Raw genomic sequence first — 24,686 nt, forward strand, 5'->3', positions numbered from 1 at the left:
TTATCAAATCGGCGGCCCGGAAGTTTAATCCTTAGGTTTAGGTCTCCTCTCACTCGATCGGATATGTCGCTTATTAGTAGCTACACAGTGCGGCTAACGAACGTAAAAAGTAAAAAGAACTTAGTCCTAAAAACTTTCAAATTGTACAATTACTGTAATATTAAGAACAGTTTTATTACAAGCGTTTTAACTTTATTTTACTTTTTTTCAGATTATCGTTACATCCTGATATAAAGAGCACAAAATGGTGAACGTAAGTTATTATTTTAAATAAGTAATTTCACAAAAATACATAAGTAAATAATAATAACTAATATTTTGTTGTATACGTGAAGAATTTTGGTAAAGAATCATTTTTACAAGGATGTGTCATGGGGTGAAAAAAATCGACTAATAATAATAATAATATCTTTATTTCACAAACAAATAAATTTATTAATTAATAAAACATCGATTTATTAAGTAGTGTAAATGTCGACAACCTGTTTGCCGCTCATTGAATATACATTGCTTTTTTTATTTGTAAATTCGATTAAACGCCAACAACGTTGTTCAGTCGATACGTACATTAAAAAATTCTTTTTAGAAAACATGGTTAAGCGATAATTCAATAAATGACTACAAATAATATTATGTTGTTTATCAATAAATTGAAAACTTTATTTATACAGGACTCTAACGGCAATTTACCTCCGCCACAAGAATTGGAATCATTTTTACCTCAAGATGATAAGAATGAAAAAGTCCTAAGGACGTAAGTACAATAAAATTTTATTTTATATTTTATTTTATGTGTCGTTAACACAGCTCGTTACATTTAGTGAATATAGATCTCAGTCATGTATATTCTAACTAGTCTACTACAACTAGTTCAGTAATCGAGTTGGTGTCATAATAACAATACATATATAAAACAACTATTATATTAAGTTTCTTTAGAAGGTCATTATAGTAGTTACTTTAAGACATTACTATCTATTTAACAATTATTTATAATTAATGCTGACACAGCTAAATAGCAGCTTGATTGGCTTCTCTATAATGTATGGCCTCATTCTTATTAAATGAAAGTCTACGTACAAACTTGCTTACATACTGAAATACCAATATCATAGATAAAATAGAGAACAGAGGTAGGCACAGTACGAAATTTTCTGCTCAAATATGGAGCAGCCGGCCTGGGGTAGTACCCCTCGACCTTACAGAAGATAACAGCTAAATAATGCTGCTTCCAAGCAGTGGTGTGTTCCTGTTGGTAAGTAAGGTGACCAGAGCTCCTACGTACAATCAGTTAAGCCGTACACTTGTTAGCCGACCTAGTCTATAATCTATAATATATATAAAAGCGAAAGGTCACTCACTCATCACGAAATCTCCGAAACTATAACACCTACAAACTTGAAATTTGGCAAGTAGGTTTCTTATAAGACGTAGGCATCCGCTAAGAACGGATTTTACGAAACTCAACCCCTAAGGGGGTAAAACGGGGGTTGGAAGTTTGTATGAAAGTCCTGTTTTTGAAGTAAGAGACTTGAAATTTAAAATGTATGCTCTATAGATGATAAGAGGGCGTCCAAATAATGTATCTTTAGAAATCAACCCCCTTTTGGGGTTAAAACGGGGGATGGTAGGTTGACTCACTGATCACGAAATCTCCGAAACTATAACACCTACAAACTTGAAATTTGGCAGGTAGGTTCCTTATAAGGCGTAAACATCCGCTAAGAACGAATTTTACGAAACTCGACCCCTAAGGGGGTTAAACGGGGGTTGGAAGTTTGTATGAAAGTCCTATGTTTTTGAAGTAAGAGACTTGAAATATAAAATGTACGCTCTTTAGATGGTGAGAAGGTGTCCAACTAATGTATATTTAGAAATCAACTCCTTTTTGGGGTTAAACCGGGGGATGGTAGGTTGACTCCCTCATCACGAAATATCCGAAACTATAACAGCTACAAACTTGAAATTTGGCAGGTAGGTTCCTTATAGGGCGTAAACATCCGTTAAGAGATGATTTTACGAAACTCGACCCCTAAAGGGATAAAACGGGGGTTGGAAGTTTGTATGAGAGTCCTATGTTTTTGAAGTAAGAGACTTGAAATATAAAATGTACGCTCTTTAGATGGTGAGAAGGTGTTCAAATAATGCATCGTTATCTATACATATAAAAGAAAAAGGTAAATAACTCACGCATCACGAGAACTCAAAAACCGCTGGATGGGCTATCCATCCAGGTTGGACAAAGATAAAATTTGGCAGGGAGATAGATTATAGTTAGCAGACGTCCGCTAAGAACGGATCTTACGATATTCCACCGCTAAGGGGATTTAATTGGGGTCGATAGTTTGTATGAAACATATACAGCCTGAAAACAAAACTAAAAATGTGGTGTATAGAGAGGTTTTATAAAAATAACTATTAAATTATACTACATCGGCCTTTTAAAAAGTTACTCAGTTTGATAAGCATTTCAAGTGACTGAAATAAAAAAAAAATTGCGTTCACCATCTTAATAGTAATGCACATCTTCATTAGTTAAGATTTTGATGAGAGTTTCACTGGAAATTTACCGGGAAAACTTTGTGACACACTAATTTCAACGCGGGCGAAGCCGCGGGCACAGCTAGTTATATATAAAAAAGAGAACTACAAGCCATCGTGGTTACTAAGAATACAAGTAAATTACAAAAGTGATTTTAATGGTTTTACAATGTCTTTTGAAGTGCCGGTTTATGCTGTACTTGTATTTTTAGCAATTAAATATCAGCAATTTATCAAAATGTAATGTCATGTATTAAATGAGAATGTTTTAAGATCGTTTGCCAAATTTTTATTATTTTTTAAATGTTGTTTCTAAGTGTAGTTGAAACATTGGCATATCATCACTTCTTATACCTATTTCCAATACTCGCAAGTCACGAAATCAATATTTACTGTCAGCGCTTATCATATCAGCTATTATAGCTGTATCCATCATCACTATATACCAGACTAGCTGTGCCCTGTGGTTTGACACGCGTTAATTTAAGAAAAACGTAGCCCATAGCCTTCCTCGTTAAATGGGCTATCCAACAAAATAATTTTTTATTCCAACCATTAGTTTCTGAAATTAGCGCGTTTAAACAAACAAACTTCAGCTTTAGTTTTAATAAAAATAATTCGGTGCTTTCGTACTTGCAAACGAAAGATTACTATTACACAATACTCGTATAAAATTGAGATAAGTTAGCAGACATAAGTTAATAATACACATTTTTTTGGATAGTTTTAATTTTTTTTTCACTTCGAGTTCGAATTTTTTTAAAGGAATCTTAAGAATTTTATAAAAAAAAATCGTATACATATACAAATAAGCACGAAGCTGACGGACAGTAGACTTTTAGCGATATTATCTTTATTACACATTTTTACACTAAACTAACAATCAAGTCGATAACTCCACCCCTTTGGCAAATAAATGCTAAGTTTATTTATCTTCCATTTTCATTATTTAATTACTAGATACATATTTTTCCATTTTTAGGTACAACTTGAGGAAGGAGAAAGATGCAGAATCAGGAGATTATGATCCATTCTCAGAAAGGAATTTGGAAAATCCGACTTCGTAAGTATTTTTTTTAAGTTTTTAAGGTTTGTTATAATTATGGTCCATTAGAAAAAGAATACTTGTTTCAAATTTTACCTCGCTATGCTTATGATTAATTATGATCTTTTAAAGATTTTTTGTTCAATCATTAAGACAGACTTGCGTGGCGAATTATTATTTACTTTATATATATTGCGAAGTTTTGTTAAAAATATATTTAAAATATGCATTTATTATATCATTACTATTTTTCTATGCTATGTGTGTGATTCGAGTTCTAATTATTCCTGTGAGCGAAAGGCTGAAGTGATGATGTGTTCTTATCAGAGTTCGTCTGTTGTAAACAAACTTTTCCTCTAAGTATATATTTTTATATACTAGTCGTTCTTATTCGTCTTAGTTTTTATTCCGTCATCCTTTTTAGTTATTAATTTTCATCAGGTGGATCGGTTAGCTTATAAGATGTACAATTATTTGAAATTTAATTTTTGTTTTTTTTTCTTATTTCTAATTTAGCTCTTTGAAACCAGTAGATAGTAAAACTAGAACTCTTAATGATAATTAAATGAGAACAGTTAAAACATTGTTGGTTGTAAGAATATAACCTAATTATTACCTATATAATTTATTTTTAATTATAGGAATGTTTTGCTTGCGAGAGAGAAATATATGAATTTGGATTACGAACAGATTATAAATTTATAATATAATTATTTTGTTAATTATAAAACGACGATTTATTTTACTGCTGTATTGTCTGTAAATAGAAAACCTTTCCTTCTTTCCAGCTAAGTCTTTAGGCATTTCTAAAATATCAATGTAATAATATTCGATGATTTTGTAACAACAAATTTTAATACTAATGTGAATAATTGTGAGCAGTAAACCATGACAAAGACTGTGTTTATAAGTACTAGTTAGTTATCTAACATAAAAGCCTTACCATTTTTTTTTTATTTTTATTAAAAACACCTTATTTGAAAACTGAAAAGAAAAAATGCGCAGAAGATTAGCGAATTACGATAAACAATAATGCAAGAAACGCAGCCCTGACTTAAGTATTAACAGTTTAAATATAAATCTGCGTATAAATAAATAATGCTAAGAATATGGGTAAATAGAATAAGCAACAATTATATTAACATGTTCACTACGTACTACGTATATAAATATTTTATATACACGTACAATATTCAGTATGTACCGATACTTTGATTTACAAAACTATGCTAATGTGTATATGTATGTTTTCCCTGATGACTCAATTTCTAATTTTAACTGTATTCTTAGCACAACAGTATAGGCTTACGTTTTTATTTTTTGTTTCCAGAAACATGGATACTTTGACTCATTTGCTGAAGGCTTCTCTTGGTACTGGAATTCTGGCCATGCCTAAGGCTTTCAAGTGCGTGGGTATAGTTTCTGGCGTTTTCTTCACCATCCTGGTCGCAGTCGTTTGCACACACTGTGCTTACGTTCTTGTAAGTATATTAGTCATATATGCCCTATGTTATTCTCATTGCATAGTAAGTTATTAAATCATTACGCAATTTTAACAAGTCTTACTTAAATAATTGCTATTATTAGCGTGTACGCCCTGCGCAAAATTAAGCGAAGCTGCTATGCGATTTTACATGTTACATTTGTTTAATTTTAATATTGTTGTTTTCGTTATGTTTGTATTTTTCTCCATTGTTACAGATAAAATGCGCACACGTGCTTTACAAGAAGACGCGAAAACCAGCTATGAGCTTCCCGGAAGTTGCAGAAGCAGCTCTTGACAATGGACCTATCGGTCTCAGAAAATGGTCGAATACATTTAGGTATGACTGGAGTATCGTATATTTTTTTAACTTAGAAGGTTACTAGAACTGTTATTAGGACATAAAACGTACCCGTAACCGTGACTGTCGCTTACTGCATTGCTGAAATATCAACAAATCAAAATAAATCGTTACTTGTTTAGTTTATTGGACAAATGTGGTAGATATTCCGTTTTACGTCTTAATAATAACACTATTTGCCTTGTACGGAATCGTGAACACAAAACGCAATAAGTTGATAACCTTATGGTCTCGTACTTACATATTTCATACTAGTAATAATTAAATGATAATAATCTGAATGAAAAAATTAATGTCAGTTTTAATACTTGAATTAAGACCAAATATAAAAACTTTTTCGTAACAAAAACTTTTTAAAGGATTATTCGGACCGCCTGTTGATCCATCTATTTATAATAATAAATCTTTATTTATTCCTTACACATAGTTTTCATTAATTCTAAACATTATTATGATCCATCTATTTAGTAATTATAAAATATTACACAACGTTTTAGGAAGTAGCTAAATTATTATTGTCATCGTGACACGTATGCAGAATACAAACGTAACGCCACACGTCATAATTATACCTACCTACACGTTTTCAATTTATCGTACTACGTACGTATACATAGTTAAACGTAGTATTGACAATATTTTTATCTACGGAAAGTTTAAATGAGGTAGTCTATTTTTTTAACAAAAGATTAGTATGTCTCTCGCACATTTCCGATATTGACAGTGACATAGATCATTGTTAGGGTTGGGGCCAACGTCTTTGTTCTTGTTATGGAATTGTAAAGGCTGATTTATATTGAATAATAATAATAATAAGGAGGCGTCCATAAATTACGTAAGGTGTTTTTTTTAATTTTTGTACCTCTCCCCCCCCCCTGGTGAGATGTCGTGTAATTTTATTCAACCCCTTCGCCTATCCCCCAATCTCACGTGACATTTTTCAAAATGTGGGTTTCTTACGTAAACGCTTTGGATTTTTATTGTAAAAAAAAATATGTGTTGTCATGTTTCTTCGGATAGTATAGAAGCAACACAATTTGAAAAAAAATGTTGAATTTTATATATATTTTCTAGTTCTTGATTTTTTAAAATTTTGTTGATTGGTTTTTGAATTAAGTACATAAAAGTATTTAGGAAATTTAGTATTTTAGAAAATAACAAATACCGTAAAATAAAATAAATCAAACAAAAAAAAATTATAGTAATAATAATTCAAACTATTAAGTGAAATAAAAAAAACATGTCTTTATTTTTTTTTTGTCAACAGTATAAAATTAAATAAATAATTTTAAAAAAGTTTACTAGTAATATTTTAGTTTGACAAACGTCATATTATACAGTCGTATGACTGATATTACGTCACTTCCGTTATATATTTTTCTTACGGTTTTAGTATCACATTTTTTTCAGTTCGCTCGTCCAGCCAAATTTCAAGCCTGCTGCCGTAAGGAACTTCATTCCAAAAATTGCTTCGTGCTTCTATTTACGACTAGTTGACTAGTAATCAATATTGCTGAGAGTTTAAATATGTGTAACAAAAAATTAACAATAGAATACTTAAATAATACTTTTCAATCAGAAAAAAAATGCGTGATATTTGCCGAGCCCCCCCCCCCCCCCCCTCCAACGTAAGATTAGATAAGATTTTACTCGACCCTCTCCCCCCTTAAACACCTCACGTATTTTATGAACGCCCCCTAATGCTTTCCCTCAGAATCACATATTTATTAAAAAAAAGCGCATCAACATCCGTTGCGTAGTTTTAAAGATCTAAGCATATAGATAGCGGTAAGCGACTTTGTTTTATACTATGGAGTGATTTCATAAATAAATTTATATATTAATACGTGAAGCAAACATTTGTACCCCTTTTACGAAAATTGCGCGGACGGAGTAGTATGAAATTTCGTACACTTATAGTTTATATAGAGAAGAAGTGCAGAATACTAATATTTCTTTACAATTATGCACAAAAATATATTAAATCAATAAAAAATAAATTACACATACTACCATGTACTTTACACACACTAACGCATATTATACATACGATTCTGTGATTGTCAAAGTAAAGACTTTAGCAGAGTCAAATTGAAATTTTTTAAAAAAGGTTTTTAATTTCATTATTTTTTTGGTTTTCTTTAATTAAAATTTTTAATTATGCTCGAATTTCGACCTTTGGACGACCACTAGTAACAATAAAACTATATTGGATAATGTATAAATATATATTATGCTCAAGAAATTATAAATAAAATAATTATTATATAATTAAAATTAAAAGGTAATCTTTAAAACTATCGTCATCATTTTCTTCTGAACTTTCTGCAGACACATAACAAACTCCTCTAATATATTTTATACATAATTGCCAACATCGTACTTTTGTGTTTCAATCTTGGTTAGTACATGATTGACACATGACGACCATTTTTGGCTATCCACTTTAGGGAGTACTTCCTGTAACAAAACAGTTCGTTCGAACTTCATCACTTTTATAACTTTTGTATTTGCTGCCACGTAGCCTATCACCTAAAAATATAAAAAAGAAAATACAAAATTAAACACAACATTTCAAATCCACCTCACCTAAGAATGCAGATATCGATGTAATCACTGTATCGTCAAACCTGACTTTTGATTTTGGATGACCGGCTTTTACCCACGTCTCATCTTAGTAACATATAGTAATTCCGTTTTCGTTCCATAACGTCTGGCTGCCTTTACTTCGTCAATTGTATATAATTTTCAGAGTATTTCTACCTCTTTTACTATCGAAAGAACCCAAATTTCTAATGCTTTGTAAAATGTTGATTTTGACATAGACGGGAAATCAGAATGTTTCTTTATGACGTTCAGGATTTTATCTAATGTAGGCATTTCATTTTCAAAATAAAGTTCTTAGACCACTTTTCGAAGAAAGCTTTTCTCAAAATCATCATATTTGTTAATAGCAGGTTTAAAGCTGATTTCTTCTCTTTTTAGGTGATTTTGGTGGTCCACCTGATTTCATGTCTGCAGTAATCTTAAAAAAAAGAAACATCGAATAGTGTATATAATATACCTAATGTTTTTATTTAATTACGTAATTTATCTATTTATAATATTTTTTTTTTATTTACATGATAAGTTAAAAAAACTTTTTCAATGCTAGTCTTTCTGTCTGTACATCTGGAATGGCTAAAATAAAGTAAAGGAGAAGTAACATGGCACAACATACACATTTTATCCCACAATTCCCACGGGTTCAGGATCACCCCGTTAGGAAGAATTGAGTGTCCAGATAGAATTTCCCACGCGAACGTGTGAGTCGCCGGTATAGCTAATTATAAATATAAATTTATATATAAACTAGCTGACCCCTTAAACGTTATTTTGCCATATATGTTATTAACCCCCTTTATCCCCCCCTCCTTAAAACTTAGGGGTATGAAAAATAGCATATGCACACAAAATTTCATAAAAATCGGTCCAGTCTTTTCGGAGAAGTATTTTAACTAACATTGTGACACGAGAATTTTATATATAAGATCAAAATGTAATTTAGTAAGAAGTGCAATTGAAATAAATTTCTTACAGAAACTAAACAAATTATTTAGCGAAAAGTTTACACATTATGTTATTGTTACAGAGTTTTCATCATCATAAGTCTGTTTATGACTTACTTTGGCACCTGCTCTGTTTACACCGTCATTATTGCCAAAAATATTATGCAGGTGAGGATTTATAATTAATTATATATTTTGTTGAATTATTAATTTATCTTAGCAATATAAGATGTTCGTGGAAACCCTTTTACGGTGTTTATTTTTTGGCAATTTGTTTAAATTTAACACACAATAGACAATAATCACACAGTAATCAGATTAAAATCTATAATGTACTTAAATAAAATAAATTAACTGTTTTACGATTATTTATAGAATGATAATTTAATATAATTCATTTAAATATTTTTAAATGAAGAAATAAAATGTTGTCATTATCAATATTTTTAATCTGTACTGCAACACCAACATACATACGTGACGTCATTTGTAAGATCAGGCATTGGTCGCGTTCCACTAAGCGTCCGCAACGCCTGCATCATGTTTTCACCATGCCGCCATATTGCGAGCACATAGCTGACACTTAACAACGCCCAAATATGCGTTCCACCGATAAAATTCGCCCACAACGCCCGCGGCATAAGTTACGTTAGTGGAACGGCAATTTTAGCGATCGTGATCGATGGCGTTCTGGGCCTTAGGTAGAATGCGCCCATTGTTTTGGGGTACAAATGACGTCACGCGGTCTCAGATGACTTACGTTGCGTTTTGGCGAGATTTTTAAACAAACAATATTAAAACATGATTTTGAGTACCTAAAATGCTATAAATAATTAAAATTTTATTTTTTATGGAAATAAGTATCCATAAAGATTAATTTAAAACGCTTTCTGAAAATTTGTCCGAGCCCCTATTAAAATGTTTCGTTATATAACCATTATTTTAACAAAGTTGTATCTTTTTATTGCAGGTCGTTCTCCACTACATGGAAGATCAGAAAAACGTGCTTGGAATACGAATATTTATTATTATACTTCTCATTCCTCTAATATTCATGGTTTGGATTAAAAATCTCAAATATTTGGCTCCTGTTTCAATGATAGCCAATCTGTTTATGGGTCTTGGCCTCGGAATAACTTTTTACTTCCTTGTCGGAACCGATGGACTTGATTTCAACAAAGTTGTTCCCATTAAACCGCCTAATGAATGGCCAGAATTCTTTTCATTAACTATATTTGCCATGGAAGCCATCGGTGTAGTCATGCCCCTAGAAAATTCTATGAAGACCCCGCGTTCAATGCTTGGTTTTTGTGGAGTGTTGAATAAGGGAATGTCAGGAGTAACTCTTGTCTATATTCTGCTGGGTTTCCTTGGATATTTACGATATGGAGATGCCGTCGAGGATTCTATTACTCTGAACTTAGAACCCCAGCTCGGAGATCCGAAAGTATATGAAGTGTAAGTATTAGAGCGTATTTAAAACGCGCTTCAGCCTGTAATATTCCACTGCTAGAAATAGGCCTTTCCCTATGTAGGAAAAGGATCAGAGCTTAATCCACCACGCTGCTGCAATGCAGGTTGGCGGATATATTCCCTACTATAAGTAACTATCGCTATCAGGTGTACATGATAGCAACCAGGATCGACAGCTTAACATACTGACTACACAAACACCCAGACCACGGCAAGTCTGTAGGGGCAATACAAATGTTTGTCAAGTGCGGGGATTGAATCCGCAACCGCCAGCGCAATAGCCACCAAACTGCGCTTGTTTTTATCTACGCTATTTATTTAAAGTGAAAGTCAGACCTCAAGTTAATAAACATTTTCTTTTTTTCCAGGCTTGCACAAATTGTTAAAGTCGCCATCGCCATCGCTGTGTACTGCACGTTTGGTCTTCAATTCTTCGTGTGTATTGAGATTATGTGGAACAGTATTAAGGATAAGTTTACAAAGAGACCCGACCTTGCCGACTACGTAATGCGCACTATAATGGTCACAGCTTGTGTGTTACTGGCTGTAGCTGTACCGACAATTGGACCGTTCATGGGTGTTATCGGCGCTTTCTGTTTCTCAATTCTCGGGTTAATTGCCCCAGCATTCATTGAAATTATCACTTATTGGAATATCGGTTTTGGACCTTACAAATATCTCATTTGGAAAAATGTATTAGTTCTAATTTTCGGGCTATTTGCACTTGTTTTCGGTACCAAAGACGCTATTATAAGTATAATCAAGGTATATAGCGCGTAATAATGTAGCGCTTAAAAGTCGTATGATTTACTATGTTTAATTAAGTTTAGTTTAGCAATTTATTAAGTTAATTTTAAAGTGAGACCAATTTAGCGATAACACGCTATCTCATCACGGTGTATCAGCGCTGCTTTGAAATGGTGCTTTTATCTTTCTTTTTATTAATAATAGAACATTGGCCAGCGTTGAAACGTGTCTCTTATAATTAGAGCTTTCTAGCGTGTGTCGGCATAAATTTACAAATGTGTGTTGTATTTAAAAATCGATAGCATTCCCAAATTACGGTATGATATAAAACAGTGTATATAGGAGAATGGAAAAAGCTATAGCTTTGTTAACACTAAATAGTGAGTTATGTTTGCCTTACAATGTGCAAATTAGATCACGTTTGATAAAAATAAGAGAGTCAATTACAAAAGAAAACTTTCGATACAATGACAAAAATATATTTTGTTAATAATAATTGTATACAAATAAAAAAAACTGTTTAAATCTTTATTTAAATAAAAAATAAAGAAAATATGAGTACAAAAGTCCAGTTAAAAACTTGTTACCTACCTTGTAAAAATATAAACGTTCTTATACCTCTTATTACCATTGTACTTTTGTTTATAGTTGGTAGCTTTAGTAAACAATATAAATTCTCTTAATATATTTTCATTGCATTTAATTTTTTACTGTTTAACAATAAAGTTTGGTGTTTTTAATATTTTATGAATATTACAGTTGACATGTGATATAGCAACATAAAATATATCAAATGAGGCCTTGTATCTTATTCAATACTACTTTGAAATTACGATTTTATACATTTTTGTAAAAACATAATATTAAAGGATACAACATAACAAAGTCATTAAAATTGAGCTTTCATGATAATCTTAAAATAAAAGTTTACAAAAGAGGTTCGAAAATTTTGGTGCCTTATTGTCAAAGTATTTTAATTTAGTTTTAATCGCGTAAACATTTTATAATTATACCAAGGTTTTGAAGCATGTATTATAAACCTAAGTTATTATTTATACTATAACCGTTAAAGTTCCTATATGTATATGCTATATTCTATCATTAATTTTGTTTTTATAATTATTGGTATAAGCTTTGATTTTACTATGCTATTACATTTTTTGTATCATATAAAAAATATATGTGTTTTTACAATTACAGACTAGTTGACTTGTAATTTATTGTTTTTTTTTTTACTCAACTACGTTAAAATATAAAGAATAAAAACAAAAAATGAACGAAACCTGGCATATTATACTCCCAGAATGACTTGCTAAAAATAGCTGACTTGCCCTAAGCAGCTGGGCAACCCTATTGGGGTTAATAATTTTTACCTCAATTTAAGTTACTTTAGCTCAACAAATTCTCATTAAAAAGGATTAAACTAAAATGAATTTATCTGAACAAGATCTCGTTCGTCAAGTAAAAACTAATTCTTTACCAGTTCAATCAATATCCATTGTACAAAATTCAGCTCTGTCGAAATTTTTGGTAATCAATATGGTTTCATCTGTAGAAGATCCGTTGAAACGAATGTGTGTGTGTGTGAGCTGGTTCATCGTGTACTGAAACTTGTGTATGCTGATGGCCCGGTGGACTTCGTGTATACCGAATTTTCTAGGGCTTTTGACAAATCTATAATAATATTATAAAGCTGAAGAGTTTGTTTGTTTGTTTGTTTGAACGCGCTAATCTCAGAAACTACTGGTCCGATTAAAAAAATTCTTTTAGTATTAGATAGCCCATTTATCGAGTAAGGTTATATATCATCACACTAAGACCAAAAGGAGCGGAGCACCAATGAAGAATGTTTCTTCGGGGGTTCTTTTTTCCTTTTGATAGTTTCCGCAGCGTGCGCTGTGAAAACAGTTTCGCAAAAATCATGTATGGCAGAATTGATTCTCTTTAAAAGTTCTAAAAAAAAGTCCGGGACAGCATATATCTATCTTTTTTGTTGTTGGCTCACTATAACCTTTTTTATACTAAACAAGTTTGTTCTAAAATAATGCATTATTTGCGACGATGTTTTTATAAACATGATATTAATCCTTATCTAAATAAATACGTTATTCATCACAAGTATTTAATTTAAAACAAAATAGCCTTTTACATAATTCGATTTCAATGAGTATCTCAGGAGATATCGCAGTTTTTAAATAACATCGCAGCAAAATAATGATCAAGTATTGCGCGCGCCTCTGTTCCACGCGGACGAAGTCGCGCGGAGAAGCTAGTATTTTATATAACCCTTAACATCCTTTTTAACAAACTGGAGCAAGTTTTATACACACTGACCTTATTAGATGGTTATCCAAGTCCAATCCTGTTAGCAAATACAAAACTTTGCGGATCCTCTAGACGTTTTTGCATAACAACAATGCTTGAAGTTCCTAGGCATAACACCAACTTCCGATTAAATTCATTTTCTGTATACGCCGCTAACCTTTGGAATAATCTCCCAAAATTCATCCAAGAAAGCTCATCGCTGTCCGCTTTTAAAAACAATCTTAAGAACTATCTGCTTTCCAAAATCAGTACAGATGTATGAGATGTATATATGTATTATATTTATGTCTTATGTATACATATATGTATGTAGATGTATGTATGTATGTATGTATGTAGATGTATCTGTGTATGTTTATGTATCTGTGGTGTATGCATTTTATATGTTTTTTAACCGACTTCCAAAAAAGGAGGAGGTTCTCAATTCGACTGTATTTTTTTTTATGTATGTTACATCAGAACTTTTGACCGTGTGGACCGATTTCGACAATTTTTTTTTAATCGAAAGGTGGTGTGTGTCAATTGGTTCCGTTTAAATTTATTTGAGATCTAACAACTACTTTTCGAGTTATATCTAATAATGCTTTTTTACTTGACGCTTTTTTTTGCCGACCTACGTTGTAATATACCGCATAACTTTCTACTGGATGTACCGATTTTAATAATTCTTTTTTTGTTGGAAAGGGGATATCCCTAGTTTGATACCATGATAAGGAAACCAGGATCTGATGATGGGATCCCAGAGGAATTGAGGGAAACTCTTGAAAATCCGTAATAACTTTTTACTGGGTGTACCGATTTTGATAATTTTGAATTTAATCGAAAGCTGGTGTTTATCATGTGGTCACATATAAATTTTATTGAGATCTGATATCTACTTTTTGAGTAATCTTTGATAACGCGTAGTTACTTGACTATTTTTTCGTCGATCTACTTTGTATTATTCGTCGATGTAATTGAAGTCGGTTTTTTTTTTCGTTTGCGAGCAAACACAATTATTATTATTATTACTATTCTATTTTATATTCACTACTTTGCCCCGCGTTTCACATTATCACTCACTGCCATGGGTTGACTGGAAGAGATCTCTTTTAGAGATAAGTTCGCCCTTGCCAACTTCCTATAATATTATGACTATTGTAAAATTTACTTAGTGCAATAAAGAATATATATATATCCTCTTATCTTCGTAACAGAAGTCAGGCAATGAGGCTAGGGGACTTCTGTTTCATCTGGTGTGCCGCAGGACTCTCAGGGCTTGGTCCGTTGCTCTCTATATATTAATCAATGATATTTGTGAAACTTTTGAAGATTCTATTTTCGACATCATTATTTGTCGATGACTTGAAGGTTTTTGGCATTAGGTATCAGGGCTGAACACCGAAAAAAACACCGTTTGCTTATGACTATCATCTAAACGACAAAATTGTTGACCGCGTTTCTGAGGTGAGAGACCTGGGTATTTACTTGAATAACAAATAACACTTGGGTACCATATAATCAAATTGTTACTAAAGCTTTTATTACCCGATAAGACCCCGAGAGCCTACTGACCTCCTAAATTCTATAGCTTACACAAAATAAGGGTCGTTTGATTAACTTTGTTAAATATGTTTTACGCACTTTCAGTTTAAAAAATATAAATATTCATATTTTTATAAATTTTTAGTGACAATCCGTTTAATGAAGACAGTGAAATTATTCAGAAAGTTTTATGCTAGTTGTGTGGCGAGATTTTAAGAGCCATTTCACAAAAATCGGTAACAATCCGCGAAATTGTAATATTTTGACGTCGTTAATCTCAGTGTTGGATGCAATAATGTAATTTATATTCTTGAAATATAATAGAGCAACCTTTGTTGTACTCCATAGTCAGAAATCAGAATTTTGATTTATATTATGTGTATAAAATTATTAACCTTTTCATCAGCCTCCTCCCTGGGTAAACGGTCGCAATGTATACTTTGAAGTCCTACTTTTCAATAACCTCTACGTTGAAACCATTTTAAAAAAATATCATAATATGTGGAATATAATTTTGTTGTCCACTATCATAGATTTTTATTCCATTTGTATCTCTATTAAACGATAAAAAAAATTTAAAGTTACGAATATTTTCCAAATAAGTACAATTTTAAAAGCGATATTTCTCTTAGAAAACTAAGAAATTTTAACGAACTATCTTCATCAAAGTAAACTTACATCATTAAGGAATACAAAAAAAATAATTAAAAGATGTAATTATTTTTAATACATTTTATATTAAATAATAAAAAGATAGTATATATTGCCACGCATCAAGCCCGGTAAATCAGTCGAGCGCTAGCGCTCTTAGAGGTAAGGTCCACGCCAAATTCTGCGCAGCCGTCTCTTTCGCTCACACGCGCCAAGCGCCCGTTGTTATAGCGGATAAACCGCAGTTGATACTTTCATAATAAAATATAAATAAAATAAACATATTACGAAAATGACTGTAAAATAATATAATGATAATTTCTGTAAACAAATGTATAATTTAATTTTCTTTTCTCACATTATCAATACAAATAGGCATTTCAATCTGTTTGTCTTGTTATTTGTTAATTAATATGTTTGTCGGTGTCGATGTCATAAAATGCTATTTTATTCATATCGTAAATATTAGATTCATTCGTAAACTGAAAAAACTAAATCAATTTAAAAAAAATTGTTTCATAAAATTGATTTTTTATTTTTATTTTAAAATTGACTGTTGTTATATAACATACTTGAAATTTTTAACAAATTAATTATGTAAAAAACATTTTATACCATAGTTATAATTTTTATTATACATCAGAAAATGATCACGATGGTCTTTTGGTTGTCACACTATACGTACTAGCACAAAGATCGCGCGGCTCGTACGACTCGCGCGATGCGACCAAATTTACCTAAACTTGCAGAGCGTAAAATTGTGAAATGGCTCTTAAATCCGAATAATCGTATGAAATCTGTCTCATTAAATTTGATACTATTTAAAAAAAGGACTAAGAATTTTTGCTTTCCTTGACTTAAAGTATTCATAGATTTTTCCCGGTTTAAGCAAAAAAAGCTTCTCTAACGAAACATTGGTCACTGGTTTGCAAAGTTATATGAAGTGCTATAACTATATACCTATTAGTTTAGTTAAAACGGCGTTTTCCAAATTTTGTTTTCGCAAGAACGAAAATAGATTATTTAGCGATACAGACTCTGCTTTATGATAAATTAGCATTGAAAGTGTACAATTACCTGAACTAAGTCAGTTTCTAAATCACTAAGAATTTTTTCCAAGGAAATGGCTTTTTACCGTCAGGCTGATGGTAACACCTCAATGATTTGGTTAGAAACTAAAACTTCTAGTAATACTTATTCGTTGTAGGCTTGAGGCAGGGATAAGGACGAGGAACGTGTTAATCCTCAATGTTGCTTGCACTTACAGTTTTATTGTATCGAATACTATTTCAGTTCGGGTTTTCCTTCTCCCAAGCGGAGAACGGAGTGGGCGGGTTCCCTCGCCCGCTCTAAGGCGCTGCAGCTTCTGCGGGGCTGCTATGTGCGGCCCTGTGTCCAAAGACGGGCTGGACCTCACGGTTGCCTGAACTCAGGTGGTGGGTAGCTCCTGGACCTCGTCTCCCTCCTGCAGACGGCGGAAAGATTGACTTGAAAAGGTTGAGCATCTCTTCGGACGGGGCCAAAAGGCCATAACCGGGGGCGTCGTGGTAGTGAGCGAAAGCGATTCCATGACATCCCCACTAAGGTGCCGGCGGAAATGAGATGTGGGTTTCAGTGGATAATCTGGCATTGCACATTCGGCTGGGAGCTCCACACTCCGGTCGCCCTCGGGTGAAGGGGCTAGTTCGTAAACTTTATTTCCCCATCTATAAAAAAGAGCACTTTGCTAGGGATGTTATTTTACAGTCACCGAAACTATCGGATATACGAAATAAAGATTTATCCGTAAGCGTACCATATACTGATATAAAAGTTTCGGATAATTTCGCAGGAATCTATCGCAGAGGGAATTTAAAACCTAATTTTCTTTTCTGTGTTGTTACGTTTTCCCATCAAATAACATTAGCCGAGCGCGTTCTTCATTATCGTAGTCAGTCAATTTTGCAACTAAATCATTGTGTTCGTCATCGCTGTAGTCAGTACCTACTCAGAATTTATAACAGTAACTAATACAATAAATGTTAATTATTAACTGACTAGACCGTTGCCCCGTTGAGTTCGATTTCCGCCTGAGTCTGGGTGTGATGTATGTTTAAAAAAATATGTAGCTATACCAGTCGGCTATTACCCAAGCACACACATACATTACACAAGCATTAAGTTGCTTATCATAGGAACAGACGAAAGTGTGTGTATGTTTATTTATATCCATAAATATACTACTACTAGTGGCCCGCCCCGGCTTCGCACGGATGCAATGCTGATACTAAATATACTACAGAAACAACATTCAAATATGCGTCTTTAGATTAGATGTTGTTACAGAATGCGTTGAAGAAATAAAGGTTCAGTGCTCGTTCCCCGTAGGCGATAGCGTGATAATATGCCTAGCCTATGCTATAGCCTATATGTTGATCCAACTTCTTAATAATATTCGTGCCAAATTTGAAGTAAATCCATTCAGTACTTTTTGAGTTTATCCCGAACATACATACAGACAAACAGACAAAAATTCTAAAAACTATATTTTTGGCTTCGGTATTATTATTATTTTTTTTTTATGTCACTAGGTCGGCAAACAAGCGTACGGCTCACCTGATGGTAAGCGATTACCGTAGCTTATAGACGCCTGCAACACCAGAAGTATCGCAAGCGCGTTGCCGACCCAATCCCCAATCCCCCCAGGAGCTCTGGTCACCTTACTCACCAACAGGAACACAATACTGCTTGAAAACAGTATTATTTAGCTGTGGTCTTCTGTAAGGTCGAGGTACTACCCCAGTCGGGCTGCTCCATATTTTGAGCAGGAAATTCCTGCTGTGCCCTACCTCAGTTAAAATGGTATCGATTGTACATCACACCCCAAGTATTCTTTTAAAAAAATATTCAATGTACAGTTTTGACTTTCCTACCATTTTATTATATGTATAGATTACAGGCTTATAACCTAATGCGATAGTACACATAATACTAAAATATTGTAACCAAAAACAACCACTAACCATAACATATAATAAATAAAGCAGCTCTTGTGAATTCATTCAGAGTACAACAAAATATGTCCACCTGATCTGACAACTGATTCAGAAGGCTATGTTATAAGATATTTATTTATTTATAGTAAGTCAAAGTACAAAATTATAGTAAGTACCTATCATTCATCATCATCATCATTTCAGCCTAATACAGTCCACTGCTGGACATAGGCCTCCATAAGTTCGCACCAAAAATGGCGTGAACTCTGAAACTGACCGCTGGCACCGCGGCTGGCTTTGTCGCACCGAAGACGCTGCTGCCTGTCTTCGGCCTGTGTATTTCAAAGACAGCTGTTGGGTGGTTATCCCGCCATCGGTCGGCTTTTTAAGTTTCACGGTGTTAGTGGAACTGTGTTTTCCCTTAGTCGCCTCTTACAACACCCACGGGAAGAGAGGGGGTGGCTTTATTCTTACTGCCGTAACCACACAGCAAATCACCTAGCATCACCAGCAGTAAGTACCTAAGTAGTAACTATTGTGGCACTTACTCTAAAATTCAATATGTGTAAACGAAACTAAAGGATAATTTAATATCTGTAACCATATCATAACACCGACGGTTTGCCGATTGAATTCCCGCTCGGAATTGATTTATACAAATATTTTTTTCCCGTATGAATGTCTATTATTGTTGCCCCTCCGTGCCTCGGAGAGCACGTTAAGCCGTCGGTACTGATTCTTTTCATAATTACCTGATAGGAATCGCTACTCATAGTTTGTGTCCACCAACCCACAGTGAAGGAGCGTGGTGGGTTAAGCTCTTCCTTCTCTCGCTCTTCATATGGAGAAAGAAGTCTATGCCCAGCAGTGAGATGTTGCAAGCTAAATCGCATAATCGTAACCATATCATATGTATATTATGTACTCGTATACTGACGCACGCAAGCTCGCACATAAATTTCAGTGTTACTTTTTTGCGTGATTAAATTAATAATAATTAATTTCTAAAAGTATTAAGTTGTTGTTGTTCCAATAAAGGTTATGATTACTGTTAATAATAACCAGTAATTTAATTATTGAAATATTTCTTTATTGTGTATTGAAACATACATTGAACGCTTAAAATAAAGATCGTTACTCATTCAATTTCATCTTGAAATTTTTCCATCGGTGCGACAAATCACCGCTAAGCCGATTGAATACGAAATGCATTCAAATATAAGCGGCATCGACCCAAATTTGAACAAAACATGATTACACAAGCATGAATACATATAATTACTATAGTCCGAAAATAAAGAGGACGATAAAATCAATATACCTACCAACAGAAAAATTACAAATTGTGAAAGTTTCTTTGACTATTTGTTAGGGATTTTCCGTTATATGTAGGTATTTCAGCTACACTTGTACTACTTCAACACGTAAACTTAGTAAATAAGTTTAAATTTTTTCTTAGACAAAACATTTCGTTTAAACTAACTTAAAAAACTTCTTTTTGTTCCACATTTATGGTTCACCTTCGTGCGTTAGAACTACCAGACTGTTCGCAAAGCTTCATGTTTCATGAAACAGTCGTGCGATAATTGTATTTGCTAGCAAACGAAAAAAACCGACTTCAATTACATCGACAAGTAATACGACTCAGAAGCACCAGTCGCGACTACGATTTTCGAAGGTTCCCCTCGATTTCCTTGGGATACCATCCCAGATCCTGGTTTCTTATCATGGTACCACCCTTGGGATATCTCATTTCCAACAAAAAAGAAATCAACAAAATCGGTTATCCGCGAACCCACGAACCTCGATACATGCACTAATTTGCAGTCGGATCTCGTTCAAATATATTTAGGCGTAAAAAATAGATCAAGACTAAAAAATTGCATTTGATTATTTATTTATTTACTTATTTCTATTCAATACCTAACCGGATCTAATAACAAAGGGTAAAATAATATTTGTAACTGCAAAAGCAGTCGAGAAATAAAGGTTTATGCAAAAATAAGACGTAGACCGTAAAGTACGTCGTAAAATAGTCTATTTTATTAACTAGGATTATTGGATAGGAGGACGTGTGATTTCACAAAAAAGTTATTTTTCAATTCTAGTTATAAAATAAATAAATTTCTAAAATAAAAGTAGCCTAAGTTACTCCTTAATACATCACCTAATTGCCAGCGACAGTCCCATGCAGACGTTTCAGATATTAGCCGGAACGAATAAAAAGATAGACAGACTAAATTGGGAAAAAGGTTAATTTGGTATATTTACCGTGTATACATTCATATGCATTTAGTAAAAATGAGGTTATTTTATTATTACACGCAGACACTACAATTTTATTTATTTGTATAACAAATACATCCCTGAATATTATTATTAAGGGCTCGCACTTTCACGATAATCTTTTTTTTATCATCATTAATGATATTTTCACAGTATCATTAGAAAAAAAATAAAAGTTATTATGGCCCAGTCTAAGGTAACCTATATAATTGCCGGGGCGAGGTGGCGATTGCTAGCGCAACCCCATCTCGCCCCACCCAGGCGAACGGCTGCGCACACGTGGAGGTTTTTTAGCCAGTAGGAGTCTGACATAACCTTCTGGCGCCCTCACGCTGTAGGGTATCCATGATGGATTTTCACCACGTAAAAAAAATACCTATATAATTATACCTTATATATAAAATTCTCGTATCACACTGTTAGTTACCATACTCCTTCGAAACAGCTGGACCTATTTTAATGAAATTTTATTTGCATATCGGGTAGGTCGGGTAATCAGATAACATCTATTTTTCATACCCCTAAGTTATAGGGAGGGGGGGGATTGAGGGGCTTAATAACTTATATGGCAAAACAACGTTTTTGGGGTCAGCTAGTATTATATATTATAAGCCTTTTAGGCTGGCTCTTGACTATACTCAAACATAAGTTACGGACCGTAGAGAAAAACAAAAGTTCAATAAAAGCGTCATAAAAATTTTGATAAAATATTTTATAATTAAAAGAAGATCATAATATTTAAAAATATATTAAATCTCATGCGTATTATGGCAGTACCATCTATGAACAGACTAAAATCACATAACCTGAACATTTAAATCAGAGGGAATAACCACTTGTTAGAACAAATACATGTACTATAATAGTATTCGACACCTTTACTTTTACTAGTAAACACCAAAGGTGTTACGAAGCCACATCTAACACAAGCTGAGTATTCATATCCCATACTAAAAATCCATAACATCCCCTGTCCAATCTTACTTTAACTTAATCACTAAAACAATCTTTCTCATGTTATTTTACCACAAAGTAATGTCTAAAATTGTAATAATGATTCAAAGGTTAAAAATGAGCATTCAACTAGGCCCCATGCATAACCAAATCTTTGCATCCGCTAACTTTTAACATAGGTCATTTTAAAATGACCACGAAAGTTTTGGTCTGAAAGGCGATGTAGAACATTGGTATATGGTAATGATATCATATCTTCGCCGCCGATAATGCAAATATGTATTAAAAGCACTGAATTATTTTATGTACTATGTTACAACGAATGAATAATAATCTCATCTCCTTTAATTACTTTTCAGGGGTATGCTGCCTATATGCTGCCTACAGGTATGCTATCATAGTTGTTGCAGTAGGTATCCACGACAATATAATTATGTAGTAACTATGGAAACAGCAATTATAATGTTCTGACAAATAAATTTTTGATTTAATTGATCTATAAACTTGAATAATTTTATATTGAATATTGTTTCCAATCTCTGTTAATGTTAAAAAATGAGGTTCATTATGAATATAGTTTTAAATTCTAAGTTTTTTCTTTATGACCCAATAATTTACTAATTATATTATGATGTAGAACTGTCTCAAGTAATTAGCATATAATGGATTATAAGATTTGATTCAAGTATTCACAACTACAGGGCTTACATACGGTGTATAAAAATTATAAAATAAAAATTGGTTGTCTGTAAAGTTTTACGGACGATAGTTTAACGCGACAACATCATAACAAAACATCTCCGCGGACGCATAGGCCAATCGAGTGGAAGAGAGATAGATGCCGCGCAAGCGTACAATGAGCGTAACGGGACAGTGACATAACACAGGACAATGAGTCATCCTCTTTCGGCACGGCTGGCGTGCATCGATTTATTAGAGGTTGTCACGTCAAAAATTTACTTGTTTATCTACTCCTAATGGCAGACACAAAAATAGAGCATTCTTAAAAGTATTTAGAATCACTATGTTGAATTCATATATATTATATAAATACAAATTTATAAAAAAAGAAAAAAATTCAAATGAATCATGTTTCATACATAATCTTGTAAAATTTATTTACTGTGTTTGTGAAATTAAACATATTTTTAATTTTACTATAGAAACAAATTTCTCCAATCTAACATTAGCCTACTACATCGAAAAGCTCACAAAATCCCGCTTTTAAGTATTAATATTTCAATTTACAATATTCCAACAACTCTAATTATAACAAGCCGTCATAGGAATAATGTTCGCGAAGAATTTAAAGCTAAGAAATCGTTAAATATAGATGCAACGAAGTAGCTAGACATAATAAATATACAAAATTCTTACATAACATTGTTAAAGACGAATCTCATTCTACATTTATATTATTTTGTCAAATGACGCTAAAAATATGACTATTTTCAACATTCTACTTGTGTATATTTCAAAATCTATTGAACAGACTTTCCGTATACCTATTTGTTAACAAATTACGTAATAATTATGTATATAGTTATCGCTGCAAACTCGAAGTACACCTTGCTTCCAAGGAGATAAAATAAATTCAACTGAAAAATTTAAATAGCATTAATTAATTTTTAACTTAGGCACTATATATTACATTACAATGCACGTTGCAGTTTATCAAGGCATGTTTAAAACTATTTAAAATATATAGTAACTTACACTACACGCACTGTGGTGCTATTTTTTAGAAGTCGCTAACAATAAGTAATAATCGTTTCATTTTATTATTATTTTCTTACTTTATCATTTTTTTTTTTTTTTCATATAATGTTTGCTACATATTTAAAGAAGAACCAACCTTTCTATTTTCACAAGCCCTTGCTCCACATACGTCGCAATTAACATTATGATCAACTTCTAAAAAATTGTACCAGCAAGAAAAAACAGTAAGTAATATAATTACTTTTTCTATTGAACTCTCAAATAATATCTTCATAACATTACGTTACCAATTATAAACATTTCACAGACATCAAAACTAATCTATATCGTAACGTTAAATCATTTAAAGCCTGTTTCGACGGGTTCCGTTAAAGCTACCCTATGAAAAAAAATCTCATAGATACTCATAAAAACATGGACGAATTCAGACAAAAATTTCGTAGATCTCATAGCCTCTCATAACTCTGTATAAGATTTTGTTCATAGGGTACCTGACGTGTGAAGTTCTCCAAATGATAGTTATATTTCGAATTCCAATTTATTTACGGAATATGTCTATCCGCAATTGTGAAACTAAAGTTTGTAGTTTAGTTATTGAGATGAAACTGGCCCTAACGACCTTCCTCTGGCGTTTAAAGCGCATTAATAACATGTGGAAAATAAACTTTATCATTGTGAAACAGGCACTAACCGCACTATTTAAGGTATTTATAAAAGAAAGTTTAGGCAATAAATAGTTTATTTGTTAGTAAATAGGCGGTTTCATATATTTGGACGTAGTCTCAATCTGAGTTTCGTAAGGCCGTAATTTTTATTTATTTCCCAAATTTTCCAATTATAAAATCCTAAAAAACACTAATATCAACGGTAACGTAATACTTGTCTGTTGACAACAGTAGAAAATAATGATTCCAGAATCAAAAACAATTTAGAACGGCAAATTTTATGAGTTATTGACATTTAAAATATAATAACATATAAAATATATAATTAATATTAAACGAAATACTAGTTGCGATAACTTATATTTTACAATCTGTATGAGTTGTGCTGA

General features: G+C 32.7%; 1 protein-coding gene and 1 long non-coding RNA gene across 2 annotated transcripts; one reads left to right on the top strand and one right to left on the bottom strand.

Moving 5' to 3' along the window:
- The first annotated feature begins 210 nt into the window (after positions 1–210).
- On the top strand, positions 211–12,414 carry LOC123668710 (proton-coupled amino acid transporter-like protein pathetic). The gene is made up of 8 exons (XM_045602413.1): positions 211–253; positions 672–754; positions 3,524–3,604; positions 4,917–5,067; positions 5,288–5,409; positions 9,062–9,146; positions 9,949–10,436; positions 10,820–12,414. Exons 1-8 carry the CDS (start codon positions 245–247, stop codon positions 11,229–11,231), a joined length of 1,431 nt encoding a protein of 476 aa, XP_045458369.1. The 5' UTR covers positions 211–244; the 3' UTR covers positions 11,232–12,414.
- Positions 12,415–21,656: 9,242 nt separating this feature from the next.
- On the bottom strand, positions 21,657–22,398 carry LOC123668713. Its single transcript, XR_006745629.1, has 2 exons — positions 21,887–22,398; positions 21,657–21,846 (listed from the first exon to the last, which is right to left on the bottom strand). It is a non-coding gene; the product is annotated as an uncharacterized LOC123668713 (long non-coding RNA).
- Positions 22,399–24,686: the final 2,288 nt, after the last annotated feature.

The sequence above is a fragment of the Melitaea cinxia genome, chromosome Z, assembly GCF_905220565.1.
Source record: "Melitaea cinxia chromosome Z, ilMelCinx1.1, whole genome shotgun sequence".
Classification (NCBI taxonomy): Eukaryota; Metazoa; Arthropoda; class Insecta; order Lepidoptera; family Nymphalidae; genus Melitaea; species Melitaea cinxia.

Bases quoted from the DNA above. Each gene is read 5' to 3' on its own strand.
- LOC123668710 (XM_045602413.1), top strand. The intron at 5,410-9,061 runs GTATGACTGGAG...TTATTGTTACAG, and splicing joins AAATGGTCGAATACATTTAG to AGTTTTCATCATCATAAGTC. The intron at 9,147-9,948 runs GTGAGGATTTAT...TTTTTATTGCAG, and splicing joins TTGCCAAAAATATTATGCAG to GTCGTTCTCCACTACATGGA.